Source organism: Cetorhinus maximus, chromosome 17 (genome assembly GCF_964194155.1).
Source record: "Cetorhinus maximus chromosome 17, sCetMax3.hap1.1, whole genome shotgun sequence".
NCBI classification, from domain to species: domain Eukaryota; kingdom Metazoa; phylum Chordata; class Chondrichthyes; order Lamniformes; family Cetorhinidae; genus Cetorhinus; species Cetorhinus maximus.
The window spans coordinates 82,310,377-82,329,933 of NC_135895.1; the positions used below are offsets into that span (position 1 = coordinate 82,310,377).

At 42.4% G+C, this 19,557-nt stretch overlaps 1 protein-coding gene across 12 annotated transcripts in view; it reads right to left on the reverse strand.

Moving 5' to 3' along the window:
* ralgps2 (Ral GEF with PH domain and SH3 binding motif 2) overlaps positions 1-19,557 on the reverse strand; it is a 674,317-nt gene that overhangs the window by 394,246 nt on the left and 260,514 nt on the right. For all 12 annotated transcript variants that reach the window (XR_013579343.1, XM_078561532.1, XM_078561535.1 and 9 more), the window contains 2 exons: positions 7,148-7,237; positions 6,946-7,038 (listed from right to left, as the gene is read on the reverse strand). Coding sequence is in view for 11 of the 12 variants with exons in the window: in XM_078561532.1 (XP_078417658.1) it covers positions 6,946-7,038; positions 7,148-7,237 (183 nt within the window). In the remaining variant the exon portion in view is untranslated. The remainder of the gene's footprint in view (positions 1-6,945; positions 7,039-7,147; positions 7,238-19,557) is intronic.

The window sequence follows — 19,557 nt, forward strand, 5'->3', positions numbered from 1 at the left end:
AGGAAAGTGCAGGGGCAAAGCAAAGTTGGGTGGTCAAGAAGGGAAATGAAAGAGTGGGATTAGGTCAGGAGAAAAGGACAACAGCTTAGAGGCCTGGAACAAGTAACGGACAACATGAGCACAGGGGAGAAGAGGAGGAGCAAACTCAGACAGCAAAATCAAAGGCAGAAGTGATGAGTGAACAGAATGATGGGGTGAGGCAGGACAAAAGGAGATGGGATGGGAGGGGTGAAATGTGAGTCAAAAAGGAGGGCAGAAGCTCAGGAAATTATACTGAATCAAAGCATGTCCATAAACAAATATTTATCTGAGGCTGAAAGCATCCATTAAGGTTCTTGAAACATACCTTTACATAAATCATGGAAGTGACAACATGGAAATAGATCATTTGGCCCAACCAATCCATGTCAGCATATACCCACAACGTTAGCAAATGTAGTTAGCACTACTGAGCTGCTCGTATCCTATTATCCCCTTTTCATTCATTCACCTTTCCAACCCTCTGACTTATTTTGACTCAACTTTGACTCAAAGTATAATGACTTCTGATACATATTACCACAACCCATCACCTCATAGATTCATAGAATGAATACAGCACAGGAGGCCATTCGGTCCGTGGAGTCCATGCCAGCTCTCTGCAACTCACCCAGTTCCACGCCTTGTCTTTTCCCTGTAGACTTGCAATTTTTCACCCTTCAAGTAATGATCTAATTTGCTTTTGAAAGTCATGACTAAATTTGCCTCCACCACATTCTCAGGCTGTGCATTTCATATCCTAACCACTCACTGTGTCACTATTGCTTCCCCCCAGTTTATTGTTCTATTATTATTAAATTACTCAATCCTATAATTTCCTCCAGTTGACTCAACTGTCGTTTCCCTTGTGCCACTGGTATTTGTCCTCTTCCTCTCCTGTCAAAACAGTTGTAGAGTATAAATCTGTTCCCATTCAAGGGTCCCTTATGGTATCCCGAAGGTGGGAGGAGAGGATATGCACCATATCTACCAACATGCAAAAAGGAACAGAAAGATTAACGCTGGGGGAAAAGACTTGGACCAAGGGTCCAATGTGAATCAACAATCTGGCCATTCAGATGTTGACTATGTCTTCTTGGCACATTCCTTTTTTAAAAAAAAATCGAGATGCTTACTGAAATGGAATTTCACCTGCCATTTTCAGCCAATCTCTCCCATTGCAGCTTCATTGGTCTTCGAAAGAATTAAATTCACCAACTATTTTGAAATCACCTACAAAATTCCACATCTCCCTCTAGGTCTGTATCCAAATCTTTGATATACAATGAACAGAAGTGGCCTAGAACTGAAGACTTGTAATACACCATTACCCATTTGGAAAAAATTCTCTTTAACATTTACAAAGTTTCCTCCTTTCTTACTGATTTTAAATCCAGTTTGCCATCATTCCCCTTAATTCTACATCCCATAAGTTTGTCTAGTAATCTTCCATGTGGCTCTGCGCCAAAGATTTTCCAGAAATGTTCATGTGCACTACAATTTACTCATGGTAATTTTCCGCATTTACCATGACTGTTACTTCCTCCAAGAAAGCTACAGGGATGGTCAAGCATGATCATCTCTTTTTAAATTTATGCTGGCTACTTTTAACTAGTGTCTTTTCAATTACATATGTGGTAATTTCACTGTTAATTAAAGACTCTAAAATTTTCCCTGCCAACTGGCTTGTAATTACCTGGGTTTGATCTGTCTCCTTCTTTAAAAAAAATGGATGTTACGTTGATTACTGTTCTGGCACACACCCATACTCAACAGAGTTCTAGAGTCTCAGCAATTTCCTCCCTCATCTCCCTTAGGATTCTAGAATGTCTCCATTGCGCCCCAGTGCCTGGTCAGCCTTTAGTCTAACATAGCTAAATTTTTCATTGCGCCATCACAGTATTGCTCACTTAAACAAAAACAAAATTCTCCTGTGCTGGAAATGTGAAATAAAAACAGAAACTGCTGGAAATATGCTGGAAGGTATATTCCCATACAGGGGAATGGTAGAACAAACAAATCCACAGCTCCATGGATAACGAAAAGAGATAGAGATTAAGATGAAGAGAAAATGTGCTTATGACAGGTTGAATATAGAAGGTTTAGAGGGGAAGTGAAAGAGTAAATAAGAGAAGCCAAGAGTACAAAAAAAAATTGACAGGTAACATAAAAGGGAATCATAAAGACTTATAAAGGCATATAAATAGTAGAAGGGTGGTAAAAGGAGGAGTGGGGCAGATTGCGGACTAAAAAGGGGATTTACACATGGAGGCAGGGGGCATAACTGAGGTATTAAATCAATACCTTGTACCTGTATTCATGAAAGAAGATGCTGTGCAGGTCATGGTGAAAAAGGAAGTAATTCAGACATTTGAAGGGTTTAAAATTGATAACAAGGTGGTATTGGATAGGCTGTCTGTACTTAAAGTTGATAAATCACCAGGACTGGATGAGATGCATCCAAGGATATCGAAGGAAGTAAGAGTGGAAATTGAAGAGGCAACAACCATATTTTTCCAATCTTCCTTAGACTCAGGGGTGGTGCAAAAGGACTGGAGAATTGCAAATGTTATACGCTTGTTCAGAAAAGGATGTAAATATAAATCCAGCAACAACAGGCCAATCAGTTTAACTTTTGTGGTGGGGAAGCTTCTAGAAACAACAATTTGGGACAAAATTAATAGTCACTTGGGTGAATGCAGGTTAATTAAAGAAAGCCAGCATCGACTTGTTAAGGGAAAATCATGTTTAACAAACTGGCTGGAGTTTTTTGAAAGTCACAGAGAGGGTTGATGAGGGTAATGTTGTAATGTGGTGTACATGGACTTCCAAAAGACACCTGATACAAGCCGCACAATAGACTTCAATTACATAGATAGATGGGAGACGCTGAGACTGTTTTCCTTGGAGAAGAGAAGGTTGAGAGGAGATTTAATAGAGATATTCAAAATCATGAGGGGTCTGGACAGAGCACATAGGGAGAAACTGTTCCCACTGGTGGAAAGATCAAGAATGAGAGGACACAAATTTAAGGTAATTGGCAAAAGCAATGGAGACATGAAGGGAAACCTTTTCAAGCAGCAAATGGTTAAGATCTGGAATATGTTGCCGAATGTGTGGTGGAGGCAGGTTCAATTGAGGCATTCAAGAAGGAATTGGATTATTATCTGAAAAGGGAGAATGTGCAAGGTTATGAGGAAGAAGGCTGGGGAAAGGCATTTGGTGCTTTGTTCATTTGGAGAGCCAGCACAGCAACAATGGGCTGAATGGCCTCCTTCTGTGCTGTAACAATTCTGTGAAATACTTAGCATATCGGATGGCATCACTGGAGAGAGAAACAGAGTTAACCTTTCAGGCAGCATCTGTCTCTTTATAGATGCTGCCCGACCTGCTGAATAATTGCAGTATTTTCTGTTTTTTTACGATTTGTTCATTTTACTTTCAACAACTGAAGGATTCACCTATTTACTGACCTTTCTCTTCAGCAATAAGTGTGCAAAATACTTACTAACTACCTGCACCTTATTTTGATCATTATCTACAAATTGTCAATCCTCTCCTTTTAGGGGACTCAATTAACAATCCTCTTTTTACTGATACAATTGTAAAATACTGCTCCTTTGACAATTTTCCCTCATAAAACTTAATGTTTTTGCTTATTTTCTCAATCTCCTTTAAATATTTCATCATTATTATTGTAACCCTTATAGGCTCTCTTCTATTTTAGTTGGTTTCCAATCTCTATTGATGACATTGTGAAGTTAACTGTACTTTATTTATAATGGATTATACTTAGTTTGTACCACAACAATTGCTTTTAAAAAAATCCCACTACTACTCTAGAGTCCTGTTTGCCAATTTCCTCTCTCACCTCAATTTAGCTAGCTCACTTCTTTTTCCAAAATTTACACAAAGCTAATCTAGAGTTTGAGCATTCAAACTGGTTTTTCCTTTTCTAGTTAGATCCTGATATTTATTATATTATGGTTGCAACACCTCAACTGCTCACCCATGTTTGGCTTACTTACCTAATCTATTGCATTGCTCATAATTAGATGATGCAAAGCCTCCTCCTTTCTACACGACTAAAGTACTACGAGATGAAGTTTTCTTTTTCAGGAATTCCATTCCCTTTTCTACATTTAGTTCTTATCTGTACCAATCAAAACATAAATGACTTAAAACTCCCAGTAAAATTATTTTGTCATTCCTACTCATCATAATCTGACTGCGGATTGTACATCCATTGTCTTCTCACGATTTGGACATCTTAAAAGAACCCGTACTAATGTAATAAGCCTTTATTTTTCATCTTTGGTCTTCAAAAGACTGCTGAGGGGTTATCTAACATGGAGGCCTTAAAAATTATGAAAGGCTTTGATAGAGTGGATACAAAGATATGTTTCCTCTTACGGGGAAGAGCCTAACAAGAGGCTACCAATTTAAGATGAGCACCAAGAAATCCAATAGGGAATTCAGAAAAAGCTTGTTTATCCAAAGGGTGGTGAGAATGTGATAGTCGCTACAGGGAGTGATTGAAGTGAATAGTTTAGATACATTTAAGGGGAAGCTAGACAAGCTCATGAGGAAGAAGGCAATTGAGGGTTACGATGATAGATTAAGATGAAGAAAGATGGAAGCAGGCTCAAGTGAAGCATAAACACTGGCATGGACTGATTGGGCAGAATGACCTGGTCCTCTGCAGTATAGCCAATGTAATCCTATCTAAACATACTGGCTATCGTATATACCTCTCCCTTGTGTACAAAAGCCATCTCTACAGCATGTATTACTTAATTTCCCAGAGCAGAGAGCATCCTTCACTGACAAAGCCACTAGATATAAGAAAGATGAACATTTACACCAGGTTGGCTGCAACCTCAGTTGCGACATATACAACCCGCATGCATCAGCAGAAAGCAGCTCTATTGTGGTGGGTCCTCAAACTAACTGCCCACAATTTAAAAACAAATGGAAAACAGACTCAACGTATGCAGATACACTGGGGTAGCGAGGGGAAATGAACCACACTAGGGTCCACAGCGAGGTGCGGCCAAGAGGCCAACAACAAACAACAACTTGCATTTATTTCGCACTTCTAATGTTACCAAGTGTCCCATGGCTTTGGACAAGAACAATACCAATAAAACCATATTTGGCATTGAGCCACAAAAGGGACTATCAGTACACATGAACAAAACCTTGTTTTCGGTCGATGATAATACAAAGGGGCGGCATGTGGATGAGAAATAGGCAGGGGCCAAGAACAGATTCTTAGAGGGCTCAAGGTAATGGTGTTTTCCTGATCAGTTGCTCTGACAAGAGGGCTTGGAGTATACAAGCACACAGATAACAAGTTATAATAAACAGTTTTATCATAAATTTCAATTACCATTGGAGCAATATCTTAGCATTGCAATTTAAGAATTCAAAGTATTTGTGACCAATCAAAGGGAACCAAATATAAGTCCTTCTATGAACGAGTTAAATTATTCCACTTTCACTTCTTGCAGAGCTAATTTTTCCAATTCCAGCCAGAACAATAACACCAAACAGCAGGAGATGTGTTAAAATAAATTTTATCTTGAGTGTTATCCATATTGACTGACAATAAAGAATATCAATTGAACAATGACCAAGGATAAAAAGTGGATAATATTTTGTTAGTCATTTATTTGTCTTGATTCATAAGTTGCTTTCAATTCGATGACAATGTGTAGATGTTCATAATATGAATGAAGCAGCAAGCAAAAGTGCACAGAATATTGAAAGTAATGCTATGTCATGGAATCAGGAGAAGTCATGCTAAAATTGTGCAGTGTTCTGCTTAGATGTACCTTGTGCAACTGATGATTTGTGATTACTAAAGCACAAGGGAAAAAATGAAACCTTAGAGACATTGCAAAATAAGAGCCACTAGAATGATTCTTAGAGCCAAAACTGGAAAACTCAGGCTTTGAACCAAGTGTATAAAAGATAATCAAAGGTGTGGAAAAGGAAAATCCACAATACTATTTCAAATAAAACCATTAGAATAGCAAGGGACACAATGCCAATTTAGGACCAATGTCCATGATCTGTTTATTCAATGGGTAATAAATGTTTTGAATGAACATCCGGGTAAGATAGTGAAAACAATATATTTTTAAACTATTGAAGAGGTAGTTGAACTGTGATGCAGTTTTCCTGAATGGACTTACTAAAAAAATGAGCCAAATGCTTTGCACAAACACAATTACCTGGTGAAAAGAGGGCAAAGTTTTAATTGAACACCAAGCAAACATTTCCCTGATGCTTCAGTTAGGAAGTGGCCATGACATATTATCAATGAAGACCAAGAAAATCTGAAGTTTAATCCTTGCTCTATAAAGATTTAGTTCATCTCAGTTCAGTTGGAGCAGCAGTAAAATTGTTAGAATCAGTGGAGCAGGCTTTAATGCTCCCCTCCCCACCTATGCCATGGTCAAACTGCCTGCTGATGATTATTGACCAAAGTCACAAGTTAACACTGAATACTTGGGCAAAGGATGAGCAAAGCTCCACAAAAAGGCTTATTTTTGGGTCTGCAAAAAGGAGAGGAGAAAATTGGAGCTGGGGGTAACAAATTCTTAATTCAGCAAAGATCTTGATTGTTGATCCCTATAACAACAATCTTTTTGACAGAAACCCTGCCATCTCTTGCAATTTGAATTCTTCACCTGCGATAATGGGCGATTACTACTGGCTCATAAATCAGTGCAACAGATATACTGGGAAACTAGTGCAAAAATGTTTAAGCAGAAATGAGATTTTAAAAAGTCATCCAAAGTTTTTTTTAAAATTCACCCAACAAAAATAAAAGCAAATTGCCGGTTAAACAAATTCAATTGTAAAAGGTACCCAATTGTAACATACTTGCTGGTCACATATAGGAGCCACATCACTTACCGCCCATGTTTTTGTAAGCCTGAAGATAGGTGCACTCTGCAATCCAGACACGACAGCCATTAGTGCATGTAGGTTATTCAACTCGTACAATTTCTACAATTAAGATAAAAGTACAGTAGCTGTAAATAAAAATAAAAATCAACACCTGATTAAGCTAACCGGAATATCAAATATAACATGACCCAACTGGCCACTTACTGACCTTTGCAGTTTTAACATAGTGGCTCAAAACTTCGGCTCTTATTTTTAGCGTTTGTGCAGTAAGAATCTCTTGAACAACCCAAAAGCTGACCTGCAAGTCAAGAAAAGAAAAACTAAGTGTCATACAGTTAGTGTCTCATTATTAGATCTTCCAGAAAGTTCGCTCTCAACCAAATGAAATCTGCTAAAAGCCCATGGCAACACTGCTACTTGATCTGACCTCTGTGTGGGAAGGTTACTGTCAAGAGGCATACAGTCTCAAGTAATATATGCTTAAGCAGAGCATCTTGAACCTTAGAACACTTTTGAATCCTGCACAGCAGATAAATTAAGATTCTAAAATGAAACTGTGTTGCATAATCTTCAGCAAGCTCCTCACACGTGTGAATCAACATCTCTAGTTTCATACTCGTGAAAACTGAAGTCCGATTTCCACACACTCCCTCCCCCACAAGTCTTTATCTCTCTCTCTCTCTCTCTATGCCTTCAACTGTCTCTCTACCAATCTCTCTGCAATTTGTGTGGTATAGTTACAACTACAGTGCCGTTAGGGAGGGAGTTCAAGGATTTTGACTCAGCGACAGTGAAGTAGCGGCAATACTGTTCCAAGTCAATATGGTTTGCACTGATGTGCTGGATTCCCTACCACTAATGATGGGGATGTTTTTGGAGCTTCCTTCTCCGGTTAATGGTCCATCACCATTCACAACTGGGTGTGGCAGGAATGCAGGACATTGATCTGATCCATTGGTTGTGGGGTCACTAAGGTCTGCTATCACTTTCACTCTGTGGCATGCATCTAGTCCTGTGCTGTTGCTTCACCAGGTTGCTATCTCATTTTTAGGCATGACTGGTGCTGCACCAGACATGCTCTCCTGCACTTCTCTTTGAACCAGGATTGGTCCCCTGGTTTGATGGTAATGGTAGAGTGAGGGATACGTCAGATCACGTGGTTGAATGCAATTCTGCTGCTGTTAATAGCCCAAAGCGTCTCACTGATGCTCAGTTTTGAGCTGCTAGATCTGTTCTGAATCTATCCAATTTAGAATTGGTAGTGCTACACAACATGATGGAAGGTATCCTCAGTGTAAAGATGGGACTTCATACCACAAGAATTGTGCGGTGGTCACTCCAACCAATATTGTCACGGACAGGTGCATCTGTGATAGGCAGATTGATGATGACAATGTCTACTGAACCAGGAGGGGGCTATGGGCTAAACATTTAGCTGTGAGGGAACAAGGTGAAATCCAAGGAAAGCCAGGTCTGAAGGCCTTGGTGAAGTGACAGAGATTGCAAAGGGGATGCAGCAGGGCAAGAAACAGAGATAGGCCAGGGCCAGGTGCCAAGGCTAGAGCTGGGAGACAGCTTTGAGAAGTAACAAAAAGGGAACCAGACTCCAGAATGGAGAGGTAAATACCCAGATCCAACATCTAAGATATGATGTCGATCTGCTCCTTGCTATAAGCTGGAAGGATATACAACACATGTGCTAACAAATTCACCATTTTCTAACCATTTTTATAAAACCAGAATAATTAACAATTTTGATCTATAAACATCAATTCAAGTTGGTAATTAAAGGGTTAGGTCTTCTTTATTTTCTTTTGCCTTCTGACCTCAAGCATAACAATTACTACAGAACAATGAAAGAGGGTAAAGTTCTTCACTGAATTCCTTACAGAATTAACAATCACATTCATGAGACAGAATTAACAATCACATTCATGAGTATTTAACAAAATCACAAAGCAGCACCAAAAACATGAATAAATGTATCATAAATTGATTTACTCTGGCTAAATTCACATGGCATTGTAACTTAGGGTGGAATATTCCGTGCCCACTGGCAGCGGGAGTGATAGGTGGGGTGCGCAGAAAATATGGTGCGAGCAGTTTGACGATGGTGGGAAGGCAGGTCGCGATCTTCCGCTCAGCCCGCTGGCGGTGGGCCGTGTTTCCCGCCAACGGTCTTTGGGGAGCTTATTGTAATATCTCAGCATATAATTAAAAGGCCATCCTGCCAGGCTCTTGCACCCCTGCCAGATCGTCCACCTACGTCAGCAGTAAAGCACGATGGCATGTTTCATAACAGCACACAGGCGACGTGCAGTTGGTGGCCTTCACTTTGGGGGAACTGGAAGTGAATGAACAGCGTTGTTCTGCAGAGCTCACCAGGGTTGCTTTCCAGGCTTCAGGGGAGCCAGGGTGAAGTGCCGCCCTACCACAGAGGCGACTGTTAAACTTTTGCCTAGCCCCAGAGGCAACCTTTATCGGGGGGAGGTGTCTGGGGGCAGCTGCTGTCCGGGGGGGGGTAGGATGTCCGTGGGCAACTGCTGTCCAGCCTCGGAGGAGACTGTTGTATGTGTGGTTGGGGGGGGGCCCCAACTGATGCCCTGGTGTTGGATCCCCCCCAGAAGAAATCTAGGTGGGTGCAAGGTAGGTGGGGGAAGTGGCTACGCAATAGGGACACTATAAACTGACCATTCCTCTGCAACTGAGACAGTTCAGGCACAGAAACAGTGATATAATTGGGGTTGGGCTCCTAGACTGTCCCCCCACACAAGCAATGCAGATGCACCAAAGAGCCACCATCGCTCCAGACTTAACCCCCCCGCCCCCTCCCGGCACAGATTGCAAGTCGGCGACCACTTTATTGGATCGCGGAGCAGTTGGACTGCACACTTTGTACAATCTCCTTGACAACGCTGGCCGTGTAGCGGTTACTGCTGGAGGCGCTCACCGTCCCTTGCAATCTCAGCCTTCAGGTTAGGAACAGTCTCCCACATGTCACAGGCTGACAGGGCAGCTATGCAGCGCAGTCATCTGTGGCCATCCAAGGGATGGCCAGCACTCTCCAGGAAGCGTTAAGGGGCCGTCACACAGGGCCAGGAAAAGTGCTAAGTACACCCATGCTAACCACATCTCTCTCTCTCTTTCATGCCTCAGGCGGACCACATCAGGAGCATGGAGCCTGGTGACCTAGCTCTACACCTGGTGGCCTACAGAGAGCGGAGAAGATGGAGCAGAGAGTGACTGAGGTTCCTGGCCACGCAAAGGCAGAAGCAGCAACCTCAGGAAGAAAGGGCTGCTGGGGCTCCCGCACACACTGCCCAGAAGCAACAGCGAGCTGTGGCTGGTAGGCACCTAGTGTCACCCTGGGTCTATGGACGCCACCAGTCATTCCTGTAGATGACTGAGAACCAGTGTCACCAACAACTGCGTACATCTAGGGACCTGGTCACTCACATTTGCCACTTACTGCAGGACTTGGCGCCAAGGGGACATGGGGAGCATCCACTGTCAGTAGCTGTGAAAGTGACCGTGGTGCTCAATTTCTGTACCAGTGGCTCCTTTCAGGGCTCCACAGGTGACCTCTGTGGGATATCACAAGCCGCCACCCACAAATGCATCCATGAGGTCACGGATACCATCTTCTCGAGGGCAACAACTTTGCGCATTTCAGCCAGGATGCAAGGGCCGTTCGATTCTCCCGGATCTCAAGATTCCCACAGGTGAAGGGTTCGATTGACTGCACCCATGTGGCGCTCAAGTCTCCGTCGCTACACACAGCAGACTGCATCAACCACAAGGGATTCCACTCACTGAATGTGCAGCTAGTATGCGACCACCAGGAATGCATCCTGCAGGTGTGCGCAGTTTTCAGGGAGTGCGTGCGATGCCTGCATCCTCAGTCGGTCACAGATCCCTGGAGTCTTCCAGGGTCCAGAGAGGCTGCAGGGATGGCGCCTTAGGGGCAAGGGCTACCCACAGAGGCCGTGGCTGATGACACCCGTGCGGTGGCCTCAGACTGCAGCAGAGCGATGGTACAATGAGGCTCATGCTGCAGCTCGCAACTTGGTGGAGCAGACCATCAGGACGCTGAAGATGAGGTTCCGGTACCTGGACCAGTCTGGTGGAGCCCTGCAATACAGTCTGCAGAGGGTGTCACACATCGTCGTCATCTGCTGCGCCCTTTACAAACCTGCGCTCCAACAGGGAGACGAGCTGGCTGAGGAGGAGATGGAGGAGCTGCATCTCTCCTCCACTGAGGACGTCGCCAACGGGGATGAGACTGAGGAGGTCCTCGGAGGCGACGATGACGGGGATGAAGCCCTCGCACTGGCTAGATGAGGCAAGCGAGCTTGGGAGGCCTTCATCGCTGCTAGATTTGTGGAGGATGACAACGACATGCAGTAAGGAGACACCATAGATCCTAACATTGCATCTGTGAACATTTGACTCCAGTCTGGCTTATGGCAACACCAATACCCTCTGTGAGAATGCTCCTGTCATGAAGATGCAGTGGAGGCCCTAATAGTCGCTCGATTGCAGGAGGATAATGCGACATGCAGTGAGGACACTCCATAAATCTTCACATAGCCCCTGAGAATGTCTGACTCCTGTCTGTCTGAGGGCAGCAAGCTTGCACTCTGTGATCAGGGTCATATTATAGAGACGCAGCCATGAAGCTTTAGAAGCATCCGATGCTTTGTCCGCCTTCAGCACCTGAGCCCTTCAGGAGCTGGAGCACAGCATCAGTGGTCACAGATGCTGAAGAGATGAGGGTCAGCCCCTCCTTAAAGGTGCTGAGAGCATATCGAGAGAATGAGAGAACTCTGTGGCGCTTGCCCACTGCATTCTGACAGCAATGACAAGCACTGCCGAGGTGCAGGCATCAGTAATATTTCCAGGGAGTGTGAGGCCAGACCATCACTTTGGTCTGAACAGAGCTCTGGGAAGAGGCCCTGGACTGAGACGCCTTCCTTTATCCTGCGCAGAAAGGTTTCACATCTGAGTGACAAGAACACTGCTCATCAGAACAAGGAGCCATAGACAGGGAGACATTCTTGGGAGTTTATTGACAATAGTGAACAGTGTATACAAGTGATTAACACCTGTGCCCAGGCTGTGCAACTAATTCTCCTTAACTTTCCTAGTCCTGCCGCTACGTCTTGTTGCTCCCTAGACATCCACAGAGGAGGTTGAGGCAGCCCGCTGACTGCGACGCACTGTCTCTGATGACTTTGGCAGGCGTACTCAGGAGGGCCGAGACTTGGAAGGCCCTGGCCTACTTTCATGGCCTACATGTTGTTTGGCAGTGGCACCCTCCTTGGCCTATGGAACTGGAGCTGCTGGGGTCACAGGAAGAGGGAGTCGGATTGGCTGGACACTCTTGGAGTCACCTAGGTGGATGGGCACAGAGTGTACACTGCTGATCCTCCTCCCTATGGGTGCCCAAGGGCCCCAGGCTGACTCGAGGAGCAGGGGTAGCTGGAGTGAGATCGAGCTGCCCAGCACCCCTCTCGCGTACACATTGTTGGAGGCCAACTATGGCATTGGCAATGGAGTTGAGCTGGAGCAGCTGTGCAGGAGCAAAGTCTCCATGGCGGCCGCCACCCTACCAGTGTTGACATGCCGGCGCTATCACCTCCGCCTAAAGGCAGCTGGGCTTCTCCATCGTGCCTTGCAATCTGAGGAAGGCAGCGGACATCCCTTCCTGATGTTCCTGAGCTTGCCTTTGCAGCTCCAGCAACTGTGACATGACTGAGTCCTGAGGCTCGTCATCTGCCTCGGGCTCAATAATGTCCTGGCCTCCAGCAGTCCTCTGAGTGCCGGACACCTGGGAAGTCCCTGCCACCACCTGCTGTGGATCAGGCAGTGCGATGTGCCTCACCAGATTGTGATCCCAAGGCTACTCTAATGTTAGGTTCCACTGAGGTGTGTGTCACTGCGCTGGTGGAGGGTATGGGTGAGCGCTGTGACGGAACTTCAGGGAGGGTGCCTCCAGATTCCTCTCCAGAGGTTTCTTCGGGGCTTGACTGGAGGCCCTGGGTCATGGAGTCTGTCAGCTGTTTGGCAGATGTGCCTGCGAAATCAGGGAGAGATAATTAGTGCATGGCAGTGGCCTGTGAAACAGGACACATTGCTCACAGCATGGTTCTCTGAGATATGTTGCACAGCTGGATCCTCACTTGGTACAGCAGGGCCAACCTTAGCGTCAGCACAGGACTAGTCCATATTGTGGCTGGCCAGCTGGATGGCTCTGTTTTTAAAGTCCGTGAGGACCTTGATTTCAGGCATTCCGCCACCGGTCTGCAACCTCTCTCTCTCTCTCGTTGTGTGCCAGCTTGTCCTGCATGGATAGAGATGGAAAAAGAGTAAGCAAGATGCCTGCCAGACCAGATGATAAGTATGCCTGGCCTGTGTGGGTGGCGCGTGGTCCCATGGATGGGATGAGGACAATGACAGTGAGTGTGAGAGAGTGAATGGTGAAGTCCCTTGAACTGGCAGTGAGTGAGGGCCCTGTGGATGTGTGAGGGGTTTGTGAGTTGAGAGTGATGAGAAGAGTCTCTTGCCCTGGTGGAATGGAGGAGATCAATCATCCTCTTGCAGCACTGTGTGGTTGTCCTCTTCTGAAGGGCATTGGCACTGACCACCACTGCCTCTGCCTCCCAAGCTGGATTGGTCACATTGCTGCCCATCCTGCGGCCAGAGCAGGAGTACAGGACATCCAGCAGTCGCTCAAGTGACTCGTCATTGAAACGGGGGCTGTGGTCTTTTTTCCTTTGCTGGCTATGTCTTCCGTGCAGCAATGAGCGCAGTGCTTGCGGCTGGACTTTAAACATGGCGCCCAGCGTGATGCAGCAGCGGAGTGATGGCCGGCAGGCAGATGAAAGCCCACCTGCCATGGAAACGCGTATTTCCTGGGAGCGCATAAATACTGAGGCGGGTTTGGGATGATACGGTGTGAAAACCCGCCACCGCTGTTGGTGGGTAAAACACAGTTTTACCCGCCCACTACCACACTTAGTGCAAATCTGGAAAAATTCTGCCCTTAAGTCTTTTTCTGAAGCAGCCTTCTCTTGTATTCTGCCTGTTTTAGGAGTAGAGTTTGCTGCATCGTGTTTTGAACATTGGACCCTCTGTTTAGTACATCGCTGCATGAGATATAACCAACAACATACACTGTTTTATACATGGGAGTTATACAGATTTACATTTTACAAAACTGTTCTGTGAAATCTCTAGCTTCAACTTTGAGTCCAGGTGACACACTCCTTCACCCTCAGCACAAAATGCAGGCCCAAGCCACTGACTGAAATTTGGCATGACATCCTGAGCCTCTACCCTACAGTTATGCTTGAAAGTGACAGCTCACAGTGAATTGTTCAAGTAAACTGAAAAGCTTTAGTAGGCACCATTTGGAATAAGAGAGCAGCTGGAGCTGGACATGGACAGAGTAGTGAGCCAAAGTCAAGAAGCAGATCAAAGATCATGGAGTGAAAGCAAATACTACAAAACAAAAATTAAATGTTAACAACATACAAAGCCAATAATAAATTCAAACCATCCAATACAAACTGGAAAAGCCCATACAAATTGGAAACTATTAGTTTGGAACCAGGGCTATTGAATGTGGTACAAGTTTGATTTTTTTTATCCATTGGGTAATACAGACCTGGGAAAAAAATAATTGGAGCTAAAGATTGAAAAATATAAGTAACCATGGGTTATGAATCACACAGCACTAACAGGCAAAATACCTATCAAATTTGAATGTGCCTGGTAACTTCATTCGTTTAAGAGATTCCACATTATCTTGAGTTTGCACTGGAGAGTTCAAATTTGAGATATTGTGGAATCTCTTAAATGAATGGAGTTACCGTGCGCATTTAGATCTGATATGTATTTTGCTTGTTTGTGCTGTGTAATGCATAGGCTATGATTACTTATATTTTTCACTGTTTAGTTCTACTTATTTTCTCAGGTCTGTATCACACAATGGATAAAAAAAATAAACTTGTACCACATTTACTAGTCTGGTTCAACTTATTAATTTCCAATTTGGCTTTTCCAATTTACACTTCAATAACCGTGAATGCCGATAGCCTGTTATTTTTCAAAAATCTGGGCCAATAATTATTACAATAAGCTCAACTTCGAGTTTGGAGTGATAGCATTATATTTTTAACAATTTTTTTAGTGCAAATGGCAATCATTTTGGTTACTAGATTTTTCTCATTAAATGTGGTCAGCTACTAAAAGTGTAACTGACTCAAATGGGAATATTCTCGAGGGAAATTTTGCCTGATCAATGTTCTCACCTTCCTTCAGTGTGTTTATAGATAATGTAAATGCTGGAACACATTATGACAGCTGATTTTTGGAAAGTTTTGTACAAAGTTTCATATAAAATAGTCAAAATACCAGAGTAGTATTTTAGCCACAAAACAAAAAATGCTGGAAAAACTCAGCAGGACCAACAGCGTCTGTGGAGAGAAAACAGAGTTAACGTTTCGAGTCCACATGACTCTTCTTCAGTATTTTAACCAAGTTGGTTAAAAAACAGAAGACAATAGTTGAAATTGGAAAATGTAACATCAGACTTAGGAGAGGTTGAGTGGAGTTCCTCGTGATTCAGTTCTTTGGCCCATACAAGTTTTACATAATTGGCCTGGGAAAGAAAGTAAATACAAGCTTGCAAATTTGCTGGTGGTACTAAAATAGAGAAATCGGTGGAGGCATAAAATACAGCAAATTTGCAGAAGGAATTAAATCTGTTACACAATTATGCAGCTAAAGAGCAACCAAAATTCACAGTGAAGAATATTATATTTGCATATCTCTCAAAATGAATGGAATTCGATTGCAAATAAATTTTGAAGAGAGACCTGGTAATTAATGTAAAATTCTCACTTTCGATGTCTAGACAATGTGGAGAAGTAATTTAAAAAAGGCAACTCAGATGCTTGCATGAAGTCCAGAAGAGTACAGTACAAGTCTGTTAAAGTTTTACCATGCACTGGTCCATTTCAAGTACAGTGATACATTTATTAACATGACAAAAAAAGCACATTCATTGGAGAGAGTGTACACAAAAGCAGCAGGATTGATCCCAAGTGTGAAAGGTACTACAGCTAACATGAGAGAGAAGAAAAGTTCAAATTCCACTATTGAACAAAAAAAACAGTTCTGGGGTAAACTCACTGAGCTTTACACAAGACTAATTCAGAGAGAAAGGGGGACATAATATTTAGAGGTCGGGCATCTCACAGCACGAACTATTAGTTAGACCTGCATGTTTAGGATTTTTTTATTTTTTTTGCACAGCAAGTTGCTGAGTGAACAAGGCAAGCAACTGTCCATATCCTTGGGCAACCGATTGAAGAATTATGAAATTAACAGTGAAAGAAGCAAGACCGAGTGTAAATTAGAATGGGTGAATTCAATGCCAAATCAGGTATAGAAAAAGAAAGAAATGCATTGAGAGCGAGAGAGAGAGAGAGAGAGAAAGAGGCAAAAAGGAAAAAAAATCCAAATTTAAGCTTTACATTTTTTGCACACACTGAAATTTGAACCTGTTGTCCAATATAAATCTCAAACAGTAATATCTTAAGAAGTATTTGAAGGACCATAAACATTTGGGATAGTTTGCCAAATAGATTAGTAGAGGAAAAAGCAACAAACATTCAAAACATTGCCTGTTGCTATCTGGAAGAGTTTGGGTACTACAAGGGCAAGCATCAATGGGACAAATGGCCTTTGTTGCCCTTGGACTTTTTTGCTCAACGCTGTAACTCTGTGCAACATCCCATACAGAGAAAGAACTGTAATTTTAAAGTCAACACATCAAATGCATTTATTAAATCTACTTCTGAAATTTGTCTTGCAGTTTGTCTGAACATTTTAAAAACATGTCTAAAATCAGAATGTTCTCAGATTGTAAGTGAATGAGAATATTTTTGAAAAGTACAACATGAGAATTGAATGTACCACACAAGTGATTTAGGAATATTTATTTCAATATTTTCTTCTCAAAATAATTAATATCAACAGATCACACAGAAAATCAGTAGCACTTGAGTTTTTACACTCAAAACCATAACTCCGAACTTTCCATTACCAAACACAGGTACCATTTGTTAAGGTTGCTATAGACATGTTTATCTTAGTGAAGTCAAAAACATGAAGTCATTTGAAGAAACCTTGAATGAGCAAAAAATATATACAGCATAAAATTGTTTTAAATGTCATCTAATTTCTCCTTGTAAATTGTTCACATTTATTCACTTTGAAGCCCAGGAGATGGACAACCTGCTTCCAAAACTTAGCTTTTGTAAACTAACTGATAAGATGGCATGAATATATTATATTATATTTATATTATATTACATTATATTTCCTCTGGCTCAAACAAAATAATTTCTCTTAATGTGTTAACTCACAAAATTATCTTGCCTTAGTGTTTGCCATTTGGGAAAATTAAGATATATGAGCCTGTGTCCTACCAGTCCTTGTGTATTATGATGATATTTCACGATACTCAGCTGCCTAAGTGTAAAATATAAACGAGGGTTTAAATTGGAAATGAAAGCAAAACATTTTGATGTACAAAGCACAACAGGAATCTTAGAAAACTGTTCTTTGTAGGGCCTCAAGGAAATGACTAATGTGCATGTAATTCTCTGCTGCAGATTAGAAATTGCAGGGTCCTGCCTCAATCCTTGACTGAGCTTGTAAAGTGCATTTGACTGCAATTAGTTCAAGTTTTGAGGGGTAGTCTTACATTTATGGGTGGGCAACAGAAAATTGTCCACCAATTTTTTTGTTTCATTTAAAATATGTGCTACTCCCCCTGATGCCACACACTTAAGATTTCCCTGCCCAGGGAAAATCTACCAATGTTACTTGACTTGGTTATTCGGAAGTGAATGAAAGCACCTGTTGATTTGACTCAATTCTGTGCTAATTTTCTAAGAGGACATTTTAATTATTGTTTAATTGTTCTGAAGTATAAACAGGGCAACAGATGTTGCTCTCAGTCACCTAATACGTGTGATTCAACGGCTTCTTCAAACCATTACCAGGCAAAAGTATGATCAGATAGGTGGAAGTAAGGGTTTAAAAAAAAATTGCAATGACAATAACTTTTATTTATAGAGCACCTTTAACATAACAAAATGTCCCCAGATACTTCACAGGAACATTATAAAACAAAATATTATACCATTACATAGGACATATTAAGGCAAATGACCAAAAGCTTGATCAAAGAGATAGGTTTAAGGATTGCCCTCCAGGAGAAGGCAAGCTAGAGAGACAAAGAGGCTTGGGGAGGGATTTCCAGAGTTTTGGGCCTGTGCAGCTGAAGGCATAGCCACCGATGGCAGAGTGATTAAAATCAGGGATGTGTAAAAGACTGGAATTAGAGAAGTGCAGATACCTTGGAAGGATCTGGGCCTGGAGGAGATTACAGTGTTAGGGAAGGGTGACACCATGGAGCGATTTGAAAACAAGGGTGAGAATTTTAAAGCTACGGCTTTGCTTAACTGGGTGCCCATGTAGGTCAGCGAGCACAGAGGTGATAAGTAATGTTCCCTATAATTTTGTTGTTGTGCACAGCCTGTTCATTTGAGTGGCCACACATGCATGTAATCTTAGAGGGGACAACTTGTGAAAAACCTGTGCAGTACTTCCAGGTTACTGGGACCACACATGCACAATTTAGAGTTAACAGTGCTGATTGGAGAACAAGGACTTGGTGCAAGTTAAGACATGGGGAACAGGTTTTAGACAACGTCAGGTTTACAAAGGGTAGAACATGGGAGGCCAATCTGGAAGGTGTGCAGAAATACATTTGTAATCTCTTAAGAGAAAGAAACAGCCTGTGTATTGAGACACTCAAGTTAGAACAATGAAAAACTCTGACGAAGAAATAATACATTGCTTCGCAAACCATTTATCACATTAAGGTACAATCTTCTCAAAATGTGTTCTTTAACAGCAATAAAAAAAGTGCCTCTAGTTTGCTGAACATAACAAATCACATCCAAAATAATGTAGTAATAATGTAATAAAGTCAGTGTGAACCCTCAGTCAGTGTGGAAAATATAGGATCTCAAGAGGGCTATGGCTCTGGTGAGCAGTATCTGAATATTATATGCATGCATATTATAAAATATCCTGACAGTGGTTGGAAATACTTAAAACAATTGTAAAAACACAACCCACAGTATGCTGCACATTACTTGGAAAATTATTTTAAAGAAGTGATCTAGTAAGATTCCCTTGATGATTATTAAAAAGACAAACATTCAAGAAATATCTATTGATGGTGGTAAGAGACCATTCACTTAAAGACTCTGTATAATCACAAAGTTTCAGAGGTATGTTATGCTAATTATGAAACTGCGTCATATAACATTCAACAACAGTTTCTTTTATATTCATTCACAGAACGTGGGCTTCGCTGACTGGGCCAACATTTATTGTCCAGCCCTAGTTGCCCTTAAGCTGGTGGTGAGCTGCCTTCTTGAACCACTGCAGTCCATGTGGTACACCCACAGTGCTGTTAGGAAGTTCCAGGATTTTGACCCAGCGACAGTGAAGGAACAGCAATATATTTCC